At 39.4% G+C, this 18,824-nt stretch overlaps 1 protein-coding gene across 3 annotated transcripts in view; it reads right to left on the reverse strand.

The window, feature by feature from the left end:
* Window positions 1–1,203: 1,203 nt before the first annotated feature.
* The window catches only part of POLH (DNA polymerase eta), a 29,946-nt gene continuing 12,325 nt past the window's right edge, over window positions 1,204–18,824 (reverse strand). For all 3 annotated transcript variants that reach the window (XM_060111050.1, XM_060111049.1, XM_060111051.1), the window contains 7 exons: window positions 12,971–13,140; window positions 11,266–11,369; window positions 9,963–10,082; window positions 9,033–9,156; window positions 8,427–8,492; window positions 5,184–5,353; window positions 1,204–3,609 (listed from right to left, as the gene is read on the reverse strand). In XM_060111050.1, coding sequence (XP_059967033.1) covers window positions 2,721–3,609; window positions 5,184–5,353; window positions 8,427–8,492; window positions 9,033–9,156; window positions 9,963–10,082; window positions 11,266–11,369; window positions 12,971–13,140 — 1,643 coding nt within the window. In that variant the 3' untranslated portion in view covers window positions 1,204–2,720. The remainder of the gene's footprint in view (window positions 3,610–5,183; window positions 5,354–8,426; window positions 8,493–9,032; window positions 9,157–9,962; window positions 10,083–11,265; window positions 11,370–12,970; window positions 13,141–18,824) is intronic.

An 18,824-nucleotide genomic window follows, 5' to 3' on the forward strand; every position in this document is an offset into this window, starting at 1 on the left:
GAGCAGAATAGAAAGTGAAACTGCCACCTTTTCAGCTAAGATAGGTATCCACCCTGTACTTGAGGAGTTGGCCACTTACTAATGGTCACAGGGGTAAGGAGGCTGATGACTGTGCCCTGTCAGAGATTTGGAGATAAGCGTGCCAGCTACTTAATGACGAGTAGAACTTAGAGACATGGCAATCTGGTCCTCACACTTTTCCTAGCAATGCAGAGTAGCCTGATGTGAGGTTTATAGTCTAAACTGGCTTTTTGGAGCCAAAAGCCAGCTGGCGAAACCTTTGTCCCTTCCTCCTGTTTGTGTTCAGAGTACCTGACTACCACATTTTATGGGTGAAGAAATATGGCCCAAGGTTAAAGTCAACCGTAAAAATCAGGGACTACAGGGACTTCCCTGGCCGCCAGTGGTTAAGACTCCACGCTTCCATTGCAGCGGGGCGAGGGTTTGATCCTGGTAGGGGAACGAAGATCCCGCGTGCTGCGCAGTGTGGCCAAAAAAAAAAAAAAGCAGGGACTACATTTTCAGTACTGATCCTTGCAAAAGAAATTTAATGATAAATGTGGGCCATGGTTCCACGGGTATTCTGCCTCCAGGGTATTAAAGTGATAGCCTCCCTACCATTCAGGCTCAGCTGCTTTTTATATATCACTGGTTTAACTTGCTACTAAGAAGCCTGTGGTTGAAGAACTTCCTCTTGGTGTTGGGAACTAAGAACCATTTACGTCCTTCTGTACGGTTGCTGATAAACCGCTATGAGGGAAGGTTATAGTCAGCAAAAAGGCATTATAGCCTTCTCCCAACACTGACCTTTGCATGTCTGTCTGCTGCCCCCTCCACAGGCTCACTGCCAGTATGCTGGGGCAGGGCTGGCATTCCCAAGAAAACAAGGTGTGCTGCTAGTATTGTCTTTATTGGTTATTCACTAGTGCTCCCCCTACCTCCCCCCACTACCTGTCTTGGCCTCTAGAAGGTCAATGAAACCAAAGTTTCTACCACATTACTTTTCTATTTGACCCCTTCCAGTCAACTGAATTGTTAAAAATTTGTTCAACTTGATCTGTACAGCACCCAGAGGAGATTTATTTTTTTTAACTTCTCCCTAGATTAGGAAAGGAAGTTTTGGAAAATGATACCCGAGACATCTCCACAAGCTAATGAGGCACTTTGCTACATTAATGCAACATTGAGGAGTATAAAAAGGTGTATAAGTAGTATGTACATTTTTATTGTTACAGTTCTGGTAATCTTAAAATTTTCAGTATATACGTTTCATCCAGTGAATATCAAGCACCTATTGTGTGCAAGGCACTGTGAAGAATTCTTGCCTTTAAGAAATCTACAAATCTAGTAGGGAAAGAGCCATATATACAGTAAGCACTATCTTTTATTAGATATTTAACTGCCACAAAAGTGGAAGGTCTTTCTGGAGGAAGAAATAATTTGCTAGACACAGTGGTTTTCAAATGTTCCCCCTTCAAATTACAGACCCCCAATTTATAAATAAGCTAAAATAAGCCTAAAAGTACCAGTTTGAGTACATGTATGGGGAGGGGGACTATGTATACCGTTCTCCCTACCCTCTTATCTCCCCCCACCCCCCGCCACTACTCAGTTCATCTTTGATTGGGTTCTCTGTGTAATCAACATTTCCCATATCAGAAAAGCCAAAACTGACTTTCCACACATAAGAATGGAGATGAAGAATACAGTACTATAAACATGGACTAGTGCAAAAAGCTACAATAATTCATTTAAAACCCTAAGCTAAAGATTCACACTTCAGTAGGGAAGAGATGAACATGCCAGTGACCCTGAAGGCCCAAGCATTTACCTCTTACATTTGTATTTAGGGTTTAAGGAAATGACATTGCCCTCTACAGACCTGGTGGGCTGTTACTATCTTCTAGACGGGTATTTCTCAGATTTGTTAATATACAAATTCAGGAGGGGTGGGGGCAAGGCTGAGACTATTTCCAACAAGTTCTCTGGTGGTGCAGCTGCTGCCCCTCAAAATCACACCTGGAGTAACAAGGTCCTAGAGATGATCTAGTTCTGATCATGACTTAGCCAATCTAAACAGAGTTCCTGAGCTGGTCCAGTAACAGTCTCATTGCAAGAGGTAGAAGGGCCAGTGGCTAAAACTGTGGCTATCATAGGGTTTACTTGAATGAAATGCAGTATTTATTGAGTAGCTTCTATGTACACAGTCCTGCCCTAAATTAGTTACCACTTTAGGGTTTCAGGTCTTCACCTCACATAAAAAAATTTGTTTAAACTTTTTTTTCACTCAGTTCCTTTTATGTGCCAATGTTAAGCTACATACTTTAAGTACATTTTTCTTAACCTTCAGTAATCTAAGGCATTATCTCAGTTTTACACATGAGGAAAGTGACTTGCTCAAGGCTGTATTCCAAGAGGCAAAGCCAGGTTTGGAACCAGATCTCTCCATGTTCCAAGGCCCAGGCATTTTAAACTGTATGACACTGCTTCCCTAAAGACTAACAATTAAAAACTCAATACAGTTGTATCTCCGGAAGATGCGTTTTTACATCCCTGTCAACAAAGAATTAGAATCCCTGAGGTGGGAGCCTGAACATCTAACCGGATTATTTTCCTTATTAAAAATTTTATAGTTATAAATTTCCTTGAGAAGTGAACGTATTTCCATCTCACAGTTACTAATAAAATATTAAAACCCTGCAGCAAGCCTGAGGGCAGCACTACTGTGTTAATGGCTTAAAAAATGATTCCAATGTCTGCATGCCCTCAGGCCTAGGGCGTTTATTACTGGAGGCCAAAGGGCTCTTGGGATTTCTTTTGCCTTGAGGAGAACTGGCAGGAACAACCTGGGGGTTTGAGGAGTGGGGCTGCAAAAAGGATTTCTGCAAGTCCAATGCAAAATGATAGTCTGTATGTTCTGGCATCTCCCATACAGGTACCAGAGAGCCACACTTCTCACAGGGCACTTGGTCCTCAGCAGCCAGAAGACTGGAGGTAGTAGATGCCTTCTGAGCCACCTCCAGAGCAGACTTGGAAGTTAAAGAAGCAAGGCTGCTTAGGCTGTTCTGGGCCAAATCCATCTCTGCAGGAGTTGCTTTGAAGGATCCTAGCTTCAACACCTTTTCACAGACAGGGGCACAATCTGGACACTCTGTTGGAAGACAATTTGGTAACTCTTTAGGACTGGACTGTGGTTTTTGTGGAGGGAAGAAAACATTAATAAGCTGTTTCTGCTTTAGAAGCAGACTTTTCTGTTTAAAGAAGGGCTCAGTTCCTGAAGTACGACTGGTTTGGAAAGGTAATGAGGGCTTGGAGGGTGAATTGCTTATGGGGGCCTGCGTAGTGGCAGTAAGAGAAGAAAGTGAAGCTTCTTTGACTTTCTGCTTTTCTGCAGCTTTCTGGAAGAATGATTCCAGAGAAGTGGTTGCTTTCTTAGTGGTTGTCACCGCTGGGCCATTTTCCTGGGTCTTAGCTTCTGAACTGGTAATTGGCACCTTTGACGGAGAACTTGGGTCACTGCTCAAGAAGATGGTGATGTCTGTGCCAGGTGAAGGGGCAGAGGCAGAGAATTTGGTAGCACAGAGGAGAACCATTGTAAGGGGAGGGGACCTGAAGAGAAAGTAAAAGAGTAAGATTAGCACCAGGTCACAGGTTCAGTCTGTAAATGATTGGGATTCTGGTTCTGCCACACAAGGAAACTGTTACTGCAGTGGTTCTCAAACTTTAGGGTATATTGGATTAATAGATTCAGTAGACCTGGGATGGGCAGAGAATTTGCCATTCTAACAAGTTCTCAGGTGATGCTGATGTTGCTGGTCTAGGACCACACCTTGAGAACCACTGACTTTGGTGAACACCTACCAAGTCAGACGTAAGTTGGATCCCCTGACAGCTGGGTTTATTGTTTTCATAAGATACTTCTGCAGAGCTGCTGAAATTCAGGGTTGAGGCAAGAAACTATTCAGGGCAATAAAAAAGCTTTAGAATATTTAGACTGGAAAGACTTTTGAAAAAATCCTCTGATGCACTCTTCTGTTTTTAAACAGAACCAGAACTCTGACAGACTTTCAACTCTGGAATTTTTAGAGAATGAAATTTCACAACTGCTTTGGTTATCTGGTCTCAGAAATATTTCAAGAAATTCCTGTCATAAAGTTCCTCATTGTGTCTAATTACCCAAATAACTTTTCACATGGGTTGAATTTTGGAAGATGAAATGTGCTTTTATATACAGATTAGTCCCTTGATGAGGTAAATTTAAAAATTATCATGACTATTCTCCTCTTTCATGCTCTGGGATAGTCTTATAATCAGACAAGGTTATGCTTCCCTGTCAATATTTCACACTCTTGGTGAGCAGTATTTGTTATAGCCTGTCAATTTACAAGGTTTAATGTGAACATAGTATCACAATTATCATTTGGTTCAGTAAAACCGTTCAATATTTGAAAATAAACAAATATACCAGGAAGTAAAAGTAAATTATTCTAAGTAAAGAACAAAGACTCTAACTTTAGAGACCCATACATGTAGTACCCTTATATTCAGATATGCAGTAACTTAGGTGCCTAACTAAACTTTTCTTTTTATAATCTCCAATGTAGATATATAAACAAACAACCAATTTATCTTCCTCACATAATTATATTTACATTGTGAATCTGGAATACTTTTTTCAATTTAAGAGGCTATGTTAAATAAATAATTACGGGATTCCAATACTGAAAATCATTAATATCTGGACAGTATATACTTGATTATCTTTAATGGCCAGCTGAAGTGAAGTTTATTATTATGACATTTGGTATTACACCAGTGGAGCTTGTAACTGAGTTGGGATGTGAGATAGAGATTACTGGTGAATAGGTCACTTTCATTATCAAGGAAGATGATTTTAAGATAGAACCATCAAGCAGTTGAGAGAAAAGTTCCCTGAAACTTGAGTTCTGTACTCCTAAGTACAATTGGTCACTCCCCTGACTATAGCAAATTGATATAGGCAGGGATAGTATTGGTTCACTCTGCCTCTCAAACCAAATGTAGGCAAAGAGGCTGCAGCTGAGCTGCCTTGTTTCTGGTGCTTCTACTGTGTCCTACCCCAGCTGGAATGCTTATATACCCACTAATTTTAAATAAAGACAGGGTTTAAGTCTCAAAAGAAGATGAGTTAGAAGGAAACTCACCATTCAGTTTGGGTTCCTGAAGTGTTACAGTTCCTGATGACAGCAAACGCATCATGGCTCATCTTGTGAGCATCATAGCGAGGAAGGGCACAGCAGCGGCGCAGGCTGCTGAGACGTTTGTCTCCTTGTACGCGAATGCTCACGACCAACTGAGTGGCCACCCTGTCATTCTGTGGGTGTAAATGGATTGAGACAGAACTGAAGTTACCTTGAGCATGTGGATTCTATATAGTGAACTCTGTGAGAGGAAGAACCAGGGTGAGAGAATGGTTTGGGAACAGGTTTAATTTTTTTTAATTTTGTGCTGTTTCTGAGTATAAATAATTGGAGAAGACATAATTTAGATGATGGAATATTAGAATATCTAGGATATTTTGACAGGTAATGGGAACAGGACAGAATAAATGAAAATGAATTCTTCTGAATGTTTTGTTTTGTTTTGTTTTTTGGTGGTGTCTGTGCAGGAAGATTATACTAAATACTTGTAATACTATATTCTAGTTTGTGACTGAAGGAGGGTTCATGTAAGTCATTGAAAGGGTGTCAGGATTGAATAGTGGATCTATTCTTTAATCTGCTCTGATGCTCTTATGCTTAAGAAGAGCAGAAGTGGACTTACCTGGTGGCACAAGTGGTTAAGAATCCGCCTGCCAATGCAGGGGACACGGATTCAATCCCTGGTCCGGTAAGATTCCACATGCCGCAGAGCAACTAAGCCCATGTGCCACAACTACTGAGCCTGCGCTCTAGAGCCCGCGAGCCACAACTGCTGAGCCCGTGTTCCACAACTACTGAAGCCCGTGCACCTAGAGCCCGTGCTCCTCAACAAGAGAAGCCACCGCAATGAGAAGCCCACACACTGCTAGGAAGACTAGCCCCTGCTCGATGCAACTAGAGAAAGCCCGCATGCAGTAACGAAGATCCAACGCAGCCAAAAATTAATTAATTAATTAATTTAAAAATACGTGTTTGTTAAATGCATACATATTTCAATCTTAACAACAACAAAAAACAGCAGTGGTTTCCACTAGCACCTCCTTACAGCCCATCTATAGAAGATAAAGTATAGTGAGCCTGCTTCTAGAGAGCATGATCATTGATTCACTTTTCAGCGACGTCTAAGCACCTGAATACTCTTGATGCAAAGCAAACTTAAGAAATAAAGGTCAAGAGGCAAGAAGGTAAAAAGTATACATAGCGATCCCCTCAAAATCAAAAGATTTTAGTGAGAAGAAATACTCCTAAGACAAACAAACCAAGAGCAGCAACCAACTTCTAGGTAAAAATACATTTTGTATTTTTGTGCATTTTGTAAATACAGTTTATACAGATTTGTATATCTCGAGAGAATACAAATAGGCAATTACAAACAAGTCCTTGTTGACTAAAACCGTTCAACTATAACTGACTGCCTACTATGTATCAGGCACTATCTAGAGATACAGGAGAGAACAAAATAAAGTCCAGGCCCTTCTGGATCTTATCTTGTAGTAGGAGCTGCATATAATAAACAAGTAGGCATGTAATAGAAATGACCACAAAGTGCCATGGAAAACAGAGTAAGGCAGGGAGTGATGAAGGCTGCTGATATGACAGGGTAGTTGGGGAGAAGGTGAAGGTAAAATTTACTTGGTGTGTTAAATAAACGGGGAGGAGACCAGCAAGTGGAGTCTAGAGGGGAGTGAGCTAGGGGGAGATGATAGGACATAAGGTCATTGACTGTTAGAGAATAAAGAGATGCGAACGGAGCGACACCTAGTGGGCAAAGTCAAATAGGCCCATAACACAACCTCTTTATGTTGCCTCCCAAAGAACAAACATTTACCACCACCTCAGCTAAAAAGGGGCAAACAGGTAATTATAGATGATTCCTGACAGTATTCAGTTGATGTCTCAACTGGAGAGGACACATCAAACAATACCATCAGGAAAATGGAAAGAAAATCCACAGAATGGGAGAAAATATTTGCAAATTATATATTTGACAAGGGACTTATACCCAGAATACACACAGAACTTTTAAAACTCAATATAAAGAGACAACCCATTTCAAAAATGGGCAAAGGATCTCGACAGACATTTCTCCAAAGAAAATAAAAGAGCCAACGAGCACCTAAAAACCATAAGAAACCACTTCACACCCACCAAAAATTTTTAAAAAGACAATAACAAAGATATAGAGAAATTAGAACCCTCTTACATTGCTGGGAGTGTAAAATAGTGCAGCAACAGTCTGGTATGCTAACACAGAGTTGCCATGTGACTCAGCAATTCTACTCCTAGGTATATATACAAGGGAAATGAAAACATGTCTACACAAAAATCTGTACATGAATGTTCACAGCAACATTATTCATAATAACCAAAAAGTGGAAACAAATAACCATTCTCTGATGAATTGATAAATAAAATGTGGTATATCCATTCAATAGAATGTTGTGATAAAAAGGAATAAAGTACTGATAGATGCTACAATATGGGTGAACCTTGAAAATATTATGTTAATTGAAAGATTTCAAGCCAGTCACAAAAGGCCACATGTTATATTATTCCATAGATATGAAATGTCCAGAATAATTAAGTCTATAGAGACAGAAAGCAGACTAGCGGTTGCATAGGCCTGGGGGAGTAACTATTAGTGGGTATAGGATTTCTTTTCTGGGTTATGAAATGTTCTTAAATTGATGATGGAATAGTTGAACAACTCTGAAATATACTAAAACTACTGAACTGTATACTATAAATGGGTGAATTTTATGGTATGTAAATATATATATGTATCAATAGAGCTTTTTTTAAAAAAGATAGAAGATAAACTAATCATCAGATGTTTCATGTTTGACCTAAGACTCTGTCTCTAAAACTGTGAGTACTTCTTTGTCACATGAACTATGTTAAAGCCAAATAATTTACAGTCCAATCCCTAAATGTCCTGCTTGATGGTTCTGTACTCTGATGAAGATCCACCGTATATTCAGAGTTGCAGTAACATTTAGATAATATACAAAAAAGTAAAAGCAAATGGTAATGAGGGAGACAGGAGTAGTCAGGTCTTACGTTCACAGATCCAGGCTTTTGAGAATCATACTGAGTTTTATGGCAGTTTTATGGGAAAAGATAAAAGATTTCTTAAAATTTTCCAGCTGGTATCTTTTTGTATCTTTGTTTCTACTCCATAAGGTAAGGAGCAACTTGTATTTAAATCCCAAAGCTCACCCCAGGAATAAAGAAAGAAAATCTTACATCATTTCGGTCCTTGATTAGTCTCTCCTCTAGTTCCTGGGCTAATTGCAAAAGCCACCATTGTACCTAAAAAAAGTATTGAGACTTTAATCTTTCATTTAAAGACTCTAGGTTTATTATAGAACTAAATGGTGGTTTTGTTCAGTTCTCCCCAAAATGGAAGTGTGCAACAAAGTCTCCCCTGTAACGATCCCCAGATCATAGAAATCTTCAGTACTCTGACCTGCCCTAGCTCAAGATCTTTCATTCTTTTCCTGCTGTCATGCCATCAGGTGAATTTCAGGCATGTTCCAGCTCTGAGGAAAAAAGACACAAACTTGAGGCACAATATCCTGGCCTCAGAAGATTTCAGCTACCAAAAAATGAGTAATTCCATTTCAAACTTCAATCAGCTCCATTCTATTTCTTTTTAGATGGAAGAAAGGGAAAAAATAATAATAATAATAAAAAAACCAAGTTAAACTAATCAATTTTCAGCACACAAAAAACCTTCTATTTCCTTCATATTTTACAGTATAAAGGTCCCATCTAACTTTCCACAGCTACCAAAACCTACCCACCAACTCCCTTAAAAGAGGCAATGTTCTGTCAAGAATGTCTGCCTACCTGTTCCCGAGCAGCCAGAGCTGTTTTTCCTGGGAAGTTCTTGCTGCAGCCAATGGTTTTGGGTATTTGCCTGGGTTTAACTGGATCATGTTCAATCCCCCGGCACATGGCATATAGCCAAGATCTAATAAAACCAGCAAAAAAGTTTAAGGTGAAAGCAAATGATTATTCTTGTTAAAACAAAATACCTATATTATACTACCTTTTATCCCTTTCATGAAAAAGGAAAAATTTGTTCAAAATTAAGTACACCTCACCCATAACAGAATCCTTGCCCTTCCCAATGAATTCCAGTAATGATAAATTGCCAAGGAGAACACATTATGCTTTCTAAAGCCAAGTCATCATTTGTATTTTTGGAAAAGTGCCAACTAAGCCACAGATTTCATATCCCCAAGTATTTTTGGTACTTACTAAGCATAAATCAAGGATTTTTAAGAGAACAACAGCATCTTAGCACACATAAATGTTGTACATGTATGTATCAGAGCTTCAAAGTAACAGTTCCTATCTACCGACCTATTTAGGCACGTGAAAAAAACTAGACTAATAGGTTATAATGATTTAATTTTTTTTTTTTGCGGTACACGGGCCTCTCACTGCTGTGGCCTCTCCCGTTGCGGAGCACAGCCTCCAGACGCGCAGGCTCAGCGGCCATGACTCACGGGCCCAGCCGCTCCGCGGCATGTGGGATCTTCCCGGACTGGGGCACGAACCCGTGTCCCCTGCATCGGCAGGCGGACTCTCAACCACTGCGCCACCAGGGAAGCCCAATGATTTAATATTTTAAAGCAAAAGGACCAATGCAATTACCTCGAGGAGCAAATATTAACCTAAAGATAGGTCTAGATTTTACCTGATGCTCTTGTCTACATTTGAATTTAGCATATCCATAAAGGTTATGATTGAAAAGTATTAGGAATCACTTACCCATTCTTCTCCCCAAAATGACTCTGGAGCTGGGATTCAGTGAACTGGGTCAGTTCTCCCATGTATTCTACCCCCAGGATTTCAATGACAGAAGCCCCTAGCTTTCCTCCAAGACTACGGCTAACAACAACCAAAAAAAGACAAAAGATTTATAGGTCACATCACAAATATCTAGTTAGCAGTAGATACAAAACATTTTGCCTGTATAAGAAGCTCTCCAGAAAGTTCAGGGAAAATGAGAACACACATTGGTCCTGTAAACTATTGATTTTCTAGCATAAGACTAGACGACTCTGGGAATTCAGTACTCTGGAAGTTAGGGCCTGGGAAGAAGATTAACCATAGCATAAACACAAGGGTAAAGTCATTAATTAGTTATCAAGTCAACTGTGTATAAAACTTTCAATTATACAGGATCTACTGTCCCATTTAGGGATTAAAATTCCACCTCCAAAACAAACCCCTTCCATAGCTAAAACCTTTTATACTTAAGAATATAGTAAAAAAAAAAAAAAAAAAACTCTTCAGCTTTGCCTTTGAGATGTCTAATAATATGTCCTCAACCTCTCTGTTCAGTCCTTTTTCCATCACTTATCTTCCTCAATATGGTCCCAGTTCACTGGAAATATATTTTCTCCCTCTTGGTGCTCAAAACAGTCTCCAAATTGGTATTTCTCTTCTATTCTCACCTGACTCTCCGAATTGTGCCAATCTCAAAACAAAATCCCATGCCTTTTTCATAAGTCCTTCTCAGATGACTTTTATGAACTTTGGTAACTACCTGTACAATTCATTTAGCAGTTACTCACAGTTACTCACTCTTGATGATAGCACTTTCACTATTGTTTTGAACAGTTATATCTCGGCCCTTCAACAATATTATAAGCCCTTGTCAAGGACACACTATTGGTATGCACAACCTAGTTATTAATTTTATTTGGGAGCAATTCAGTAGCCCTGAACAGCTTGATACGTTACTAGAACAAAGAAAAGAAGTAAAATTCCTATTTGTTATTTAGTAACAGGCTTGAGTAAAAAACCTAGAAGGAAGTTAAACATATGGCTAAAAAAAAGTTCATTTTTAAAAATTCAGGATTAAGTATCTTCCACAGATAATCCAGAATTGAAAGTTCATTAAGAAAAAAATCTCAGTATGTTTGTAAAATTTTCTGTGTCATCTCCCTCCTGTCCCCATGGTACCTATTTTCCCTGGCTCCAATCCTGAAGGAAAAGAAGAAACTGCAACCAGAGAGGGCCTTCACATATATAGAAGTGAAATTTAAGGTGCTCCCTGAATACTTACATTTTGCTAATAGGCACTTGGCTGAAGAGCTGTGGGACTGACCCATGTGAGACCAGGGTCTGCCCGTTGGGCTTGTTTAGTCCACAGGCCAGCTTTGCCAGAACCTGGAGCATGGAAAGTATAAAAACCCCATTACTGTCAACACCCACACACAGAGTTGGTGAATATTAACACACACATATACACGCATACACGAGGCACAGCTTAAGGGCTGTAACTAATGGTTTCCACGTTAAAGACAAAAACAAAGCCAGAAACTCAAGACATCTCCAAAGCTTGGTGTCCCACAATATCCACAGTGGAAAACATGACCCACTATCATTATCCTCATTGTTCTTTCCACGTCTTCCATTCTCAGTCTTTCTTTAGTCATTTATTCCACCCTCGTCTATTCCTTAAGGTTTTCCTACTTCAAGAGGGTGAAAAAGTAGAGAAGCTACAGAAGAGACTTAAGATGCATTTCTTAGTATGTCCATATGAAAATGCTAAAACAAACTCATTTTACCCTACTCCATTTATATACATTTCTTGATTAATGGTTAGTCCATTTTGAGTCCCGGATTTAATACAGATTACCATCATTTAGTATCTGTGATAAAGACTGGGCTCAAAATCATTGTCCAATAGCAAACATCTTCTTATACTAAATAAGACTTCAAAATGAAAAAACCCTTGAGAAGTCTTTTCAAAGAATAAGGTACTTCAGTGGTATCATTTAACAACTTATAATTGGTAGGAAAAATATAAAATCACTCTTCAAATTCATTGGAGATTCTCTGAAACTTCTACTAGGCTACATTTGGTCTAAATTACTACATTGAGACTTTTGTTTCCCCTCCCTCCACCTAACCAGAAAAAAAAAAAAAAACCCAAAACTCTACTGTGTAGTTTGGCAGCTTTCCTCTTCTTGGGAATTCCCTGGCGGTCCAGTGGTTAGGACTCGGTGCTCTCACTGCCGTGGGCTGGGGTTTAATCCCTGGTTGGGGAACTAAGATCCCACAAGCTAAGCAGTGTGGAACTTTCCTCTTCTTGAGTGAGGGAGAGAAGGTAGTAACTAGGAATAATCAGCCACTGCCCAACTACTGAGTCTACACCAAAGGGGATGAAGATCCCAGGGCCACACTGCAGTTTAATCAGAAAGCACAGAACAAAAGCATAGAACACCCAAAACTCTACATAAGAAGTGAGATAATACTAGAAAAGTCAGCAACCGAAAAGAAATAGGTTCCTACTAGCCTCCTCCTTTCTTTGTTTGCTTGCAGGATCTTACTTCCCTGTCCAGGGACTGAACCCAGGGCCCCCGGCAGTGAAAGCGCTGAGTCCCAACCACTGGACCACCAGGGAATTCCTGCCTCCTCCTTTCTTTGGATAGTTCAGTCATTAAGGAAATACTGTGGATACAACTATGTAAATAACCATTTCCAGCAAAATTTTCAGCCTGCTTCTTAGGAAAGTAGATGTGCAATGTCAATTCCCATGTTAAAGAATTACTTAGGTTTTTATTTGGTCTTCACCGTGAAGTTTAAGTAGAAACCCATTTCAAAGTATATGTGTAATGATTTAAATGCCCCACTCATATCTATCCTGGCTGTTTGTTTTTTGTTTTGTTCTTCTTCTTCTTTTTTTTTTTTTTTTTGTTTCTATGCCTGCTGTGTTTAACTACAGATATCTGTGTTCCTCTTTGAAATCTACTATTAGCCTTCACCTTATTGTGTGAAATCCCGGCTGAACACTGAAAACCAGTCTGCCTCTCTATGGCTGCTCTCATTTCCTCCACGATCACTGCTCCCACAGTGAGCTGTAGGTCTGGAGAGGTGGTGTTATCAGTCTGAAGAGAATCAAGCCATTGCAATAAGCCTTGTTTTCGCATTTCCTCTGAAAAAGTTGAGAGGTAACAGTTAGACTTCTTTTTTTTTTTTAATCAGGGTTTTATTTGTGTTATCTAATGCAGAAATGCTTAGATTTCAGGTACTTACGTATGTAGGTTTTCACCAAAAATGGCAGCCATTTTAGAAGACTATTCAGTATCACAACAGAGATCAATTTCTCCTTCATACCAATTCTAGCAGCCTCATCTCCCAGCATAGGCTGAACCTTATAAGCTCTAATAAGCAACAAATATTTTGTATTGTCTTTCATGAGTAATAATTTAAAAGTACATCTGTTTTCTCTCTCCAGTTTTTGAACTTTCTCCTTCCAACTTCCCTTGAACATCACCAAGAATTCTATTAAGTTACTCAATTAGAAAATATTCAGAATTATCGCACACTTCAGTATAAACTTAAGTTAGCATTTATGTATTTTTAGAGACTGGTTCCGGTTGAATAGCTTAAGTCCAATCAGAGGCACTAGAAGATTTATTCTCTTGACAAACTATTTAAATTAGAAGTAGCTTTGTACCTTAGGGCTTTGAAAATACCTTACTATCCAATTTAGAACTAGTCACAGTTTTGAAAAACATTTAAAAAGTATTATATAACAAGGAAGTTAGGAAATATACACATGCTGTTTTAAAGAGGCTGTAATGAGGTATGAACGAGGCAAGAAAATTCAAAATATCTTGGAGAGGTAGAGTGAAGGGTCACATATATGGAGAAGAGGAGGAAGATGAGCACATAGAAGGAAGTATTTTCCAGCTATTAAGGACTGCTGTTTCTCTCCTTTGCTGGTCTATCTCCCTCCTCTAACACCGTAACTGCAGATACAGAGCAACGTTCTCCTCTTCTCTGTATATACGGTTTTTCTCTTGGTGAACTGGTACTGGCTTATGTTTCAATTTGCTTATGCTAAGTACATGCAAATCTTAATCTCTATCCCCAAACTCTTAACTTTAATCCCTTATTTCTACCTTCCTACAGAAAAAGTCTTCTTGAATTTTTCATTACAGTATCAAACAAAATACTACTAAAGTCAACCTTTATTATATCTTCCTCCCCAAAGGTTCTCTTTCCCAAACAACTCCCTATTTCTCTTAAAGGTTTAAAATCTAATATTGCCTTCTTTTTTTTAAAATTAATTAATTAATTAATTTTTATTTTTGGCTGCCTTGGGTCTTCGTTGCTGCACACGGTCTTTCTCTAGTTATAGCAAGCAGGTGCTACTCTTCGTTGAGGTGCGCAGCCTTCTCATTGCAGTGGCTTCTCTTGTTGCAGAGCGCGGGCTCTAGTAGTTGCAGTACACGGGCTTAGTTGCTCCTTGGCATGTGGGATCTTCATGGACCAGGGCTCGAACCCATGTCCCCTTCGATGGCAGGAGGATTCTTAACCACTGCACCACCAGGTAAGTCCCTTGGCTTCTTTTCTTTTATTCCCCTTTATTATAGTTATTTAGTTACCAAAGCCCACTTCAAAATATTTCACATATCCATTGCAACCCACTGTATTTTATTCAGCTTTTCATCATTCTTGCCTAGGCCACCTCAAACTTCTTTGTTTGTGGTTTTTGTTTGTTTGTTTTTGGCTGCACCGTGCAGCATGTGGGATCTTAGTTCCCAGACCAGGGATCAAACCCGTGCCCCCAGCAGTGGAAGCACAAAATCTTAACCACTCGACCACCAGGGAAGTCCCCATAAATTTATAGTTAACTCTTGAAAATCAGGTAGTGTTAAGTCTTCCAACTTAGTTCTTTTTCAAAATTGTTTTGCTATTCCACATCCTTTGCATTTCCATACAAATTTTAGAATCAGTTTATCAATTTCTATAAAATCCTGCTGGGATTTTGGAGGGAATGCAATGAATCTGTAGGTCAGTTTGGGGAGATTTGAACTCTAATATTATTTAATCTTTCAATCCATGAGCATGGTCTCTTCATTGATTTCATCTTTAATTTGTCAGTGATGTTTTGTAGTTTTCACTGAACTAGTTTTTCCACATATATTGTTAAATATATCTCTAATAATTTTATGGTTTTAATGCTATTGCTTTTTAAATTTCAATTTCCCATTTTAAATTATAATATATAGAAATACAATCAATTTTTGCATATTGACTTTGTCCCCTGCAACCTTGCTAATCTCACTTATTCTAGGTTCTTTTTTTGGGGGGGTAGTAGATTCCCTAGGATTTTCTATAAACATGGGCATGTCACCTGCATTTGACTAGAACTATTGTAAGAGTGAGCACTGGTAATTTGTGCCAAAACTTCGGGATTAAACTGATAAACCTCTAGCTATGGCCCACAACTCTAGGGACCATAACTACAAAAGAGAAGTCCCTATACTGGTAACGGGTGTACCTTCCTCTGTGCTATGAGCTGATTAGTGCCTTCCAAGCTCCCTCTGGTTGTTGGCAGAATTTATCATCTTGGGGACTTCCCTGGTGGCAAAGTGGTTTAGAATCTGCCTGCCAATGCAGGGGACGTGGGTTCGATCCCTGGTCCGGGAAGATCCCACATGCCACGGAGCAACTAAGTCTGTGTGCTACAGCTACTGAGCCTGCGCTCTAGAGCCTGCGAGCCACAACTACTGAGCCCACGAGCCACAACTACTGAGCCCGTGAGCCACAACAACTACCGAGCCCATGCCCCTTGAGCCCGTGCTACACAGCAAGAGAAGCCACCGCAATGAGAAGCCCGTGCACAGCAACAAAGAGTAGACCCCACTCGCCACATCTAGAGAAAGCCCGTGCACAGCAACGAAGACCCAACACAGCCAAAAATAAATAAATAAATTAAAATAAATTAAAATAAAAAATTTATCATCTTGTGGCTGTAGGATTGAAGTCCCCATTTTCTTGCTGGCTGTCAGCAGAGGGCAGCTCTCAGAGCATAGCCATGGGGGCTTCTCCAAAGGCCCTCTTACAATCTGGCAGCTTACTTTGTCAAAGCCTGCAAGGAGTCTAGCCAACTCTTACAGCTCTCAACTTTGGCAGTTGATTGATTTATTTTTTTAATTTTTTATTTAATTATTATTATTATTATCATTATCATCTTGTTTTTTGGCTGCTCCGGGTGGTATGCGGGGATCTTAGTTCCCTGACCAGGGATCAAATTCATGCCCCCTGCAGTGGAAGTGCGGAGTCTTAACCACGGGACCTCCAGGGAAATCCCTGACAGTTGATTTATATTTCTTTATACCACTACACAACTGTTTCTTATTATATGCATTCACATGTTCAATACTTGCTTAGAAATAAATGAATTAAGAGGAAGCAAACAGAGAACAAATGAGTTCTTTAGCTAACACAAACCAGTTACAAAATGGCCCCGAAGGGTAAGTTTTCACTCTGGCAATTTTTGAGTATTATTTTTAATTAATCTTACTACTTAAACTTTCCACACACATAACTATTTCAGAAACAGAAAAAACAAAGTTGCAAATGCAGCATGGCTGAGTAGGACCCATTAAGAGGCACCATGGTAAAGTTGAATGGGAACTTCAGTATAAAAACATCACAAATATCTCGACTCTTTTTCCTAGCTTTGAAATATGTCACATCCACGGAAAACAATTTCTGGGAGGGTATATGCACTTAGATCAGCTAATTTCTGTTATGAGGTTTTTTTTTTTATTACACGCATCATATGAAGACTCAGGAGTATGATATATCATCATAAATCATTTCCTAGACATTGTACTGTTCTGAGCACTCTAAATAATAAGATGATATCACTGCATCTCGAAGCTTAATATTTAAACTAGACACAATAAAGCAACTTCTTCCTTCACATATGAATACCTTTTATTTCCTCATACAGAAATAAGATTTCTTTAAAACACTGGCATTTTACATAAAAACGTAAGAAAGATAGGTATAGAAGAGGAGCATGTCCATTTGAAATAACATTTGACCACCAACAAAGGTATGTACCATCGTCTTCACCAGAGAGCTCTTCAACAATGAGTTGTCCTCCAAAACCAATGTAACGTGTAATAATATTTCTTATTCTGAGGTATGTAGGTTTCAGTGGGTCTGTGAATCTCCTGAAAACTACATGCAAAACTGTCTTACATGTAGATTTTTCTGAGGCAAGCAAGGGTTCACAGCTTTCAACAGATTTTCAAAAGGGCATATAGCCTTCAAAAAAACCCTTAAACAGCAAATAATTTAAAGTACTATAAAACCAAACACAACCACACAAAATCTATGGGATACAGCAAAAGCAGTCCTAAGAGCGAAGTTCATAGAGATACAGGCCTTCCTCAAAAAAACAAGAAAAATCTCAGGGACTTCCCTGGCGGTCCAGTGGTTAAGATTCTGCGCTTCCACTGCAGGGGGCGTGGATTCAATCCCTGGTTGGGAACTAAGATTCCACATACTGTGCGGTGCAGCCAAAAAAAAAAAAAACCAAAGAAAAACCCAGAAAAATCTCAAATAAACAATCTAACCTACTACCTATGAGAATTAGAAAAAGAAGAACAAACAAAACCTAAAGTCAGCAGAAGGAAGGAAATAAAGTATTATGAAACCAATTCCAAATGTTTATTTTAAAAAATTAGCTACACAGTAAAATGTAGTACACAAAGCTAAGCACCCCCACAAAAAAAAAAAAAGAAAGAAAGAAAGAAAAAAAAAAAACAATAACAGGACTTCCCTGGTGGTGCAGTGGTTAAGAATCTGCCTGCCAATGCAGAGGACACGGGTTCAAGCCCTGGTCTGGGAAGATCCCACATGCCACGGAGCAGCTAAGCCTGCGACCCAAAACTGCTGAAGCCCACGCACCCTAGAGCCCGTGCGCTGCAACCACTGAGCCCATGCGCCACAACTGCTGAAGCCTGCAGGCTCTAGGGCCCGCATGCCACAACTACTGAGCCCGCGTGCTGCAACTACTGAAGCCCATGCGCCTAGAGCCCGTGCTCCACAAGAGGAACCACTGCATTGAGAAGCCCACGCACCGCAACGAAGAGTAGCCCCTACTTGCCACAACTAGAGAACGCGTGCGCACAGAAACAAAGACCCAATGCAGTCAAAAATAATCAATAGATTTGCCTTTAAAAATAACAACACCCCCAAAACCCAACAACAACAAAAACAAAAACACAACACAAAAAACACAACCAAAAAACCCTTCCTTACTCTGATCCCAGAATAATAATAATAAACCAATAAAGGCAAGTGTACCATAACTTTGCCTCCTTTAAGTGGCACATTACATTGTCCATTGTATTCTCCCTAAAGAACTAAAAGATCTGCAGCCTCCACCTTGATAAACTCAGCTATCAGAATCAGAGAATAAAATAATTCCTCAACGGTCCTTCCCATAAGCTTCCCTGCGTAGTTCCAACTCTACCCTTCAGTACAACATATTAAAAGGCATCATACAACTGTTGACAGCAAAACTAAACTTTAATATCTTACATCTTACTTTAAAACATGGAACCCATGGAAAATTCACCACTGTAACTAGAAATAAGCTAAACACTCTTGGAGCTTTTTCTGAACAAATCTGTATTGTTTCTACAAGTAATAACATATTGCCCTGACAAGTCCCCCAAGAAGTTAACTTGCTATAGATTTGTATCCTTTTGGTTAATGTCCAACATTCAAAGATTTTCACTAAAAGAGCTCTTCTAAATAAGAATAATGTTGGGATTTCCCTGGTGGCATAATGGTCAAGAATCT

This window comes from Mesoplodon densirostris, chromosome 10 (assembly GCF_025265405.1).
Source record: "Mesoplodon densirostris isolate mMesDen1 chromosome 10, mMesDen1 primary haplotype, whole genome shotgun sequence".
Lineage (NCBI taxonomy): Eukaryota > Metazoa > Chordata > Mammalia > Artiodactyla > Ziphiidae > Mesoplodon > Mesoplodon densirostris.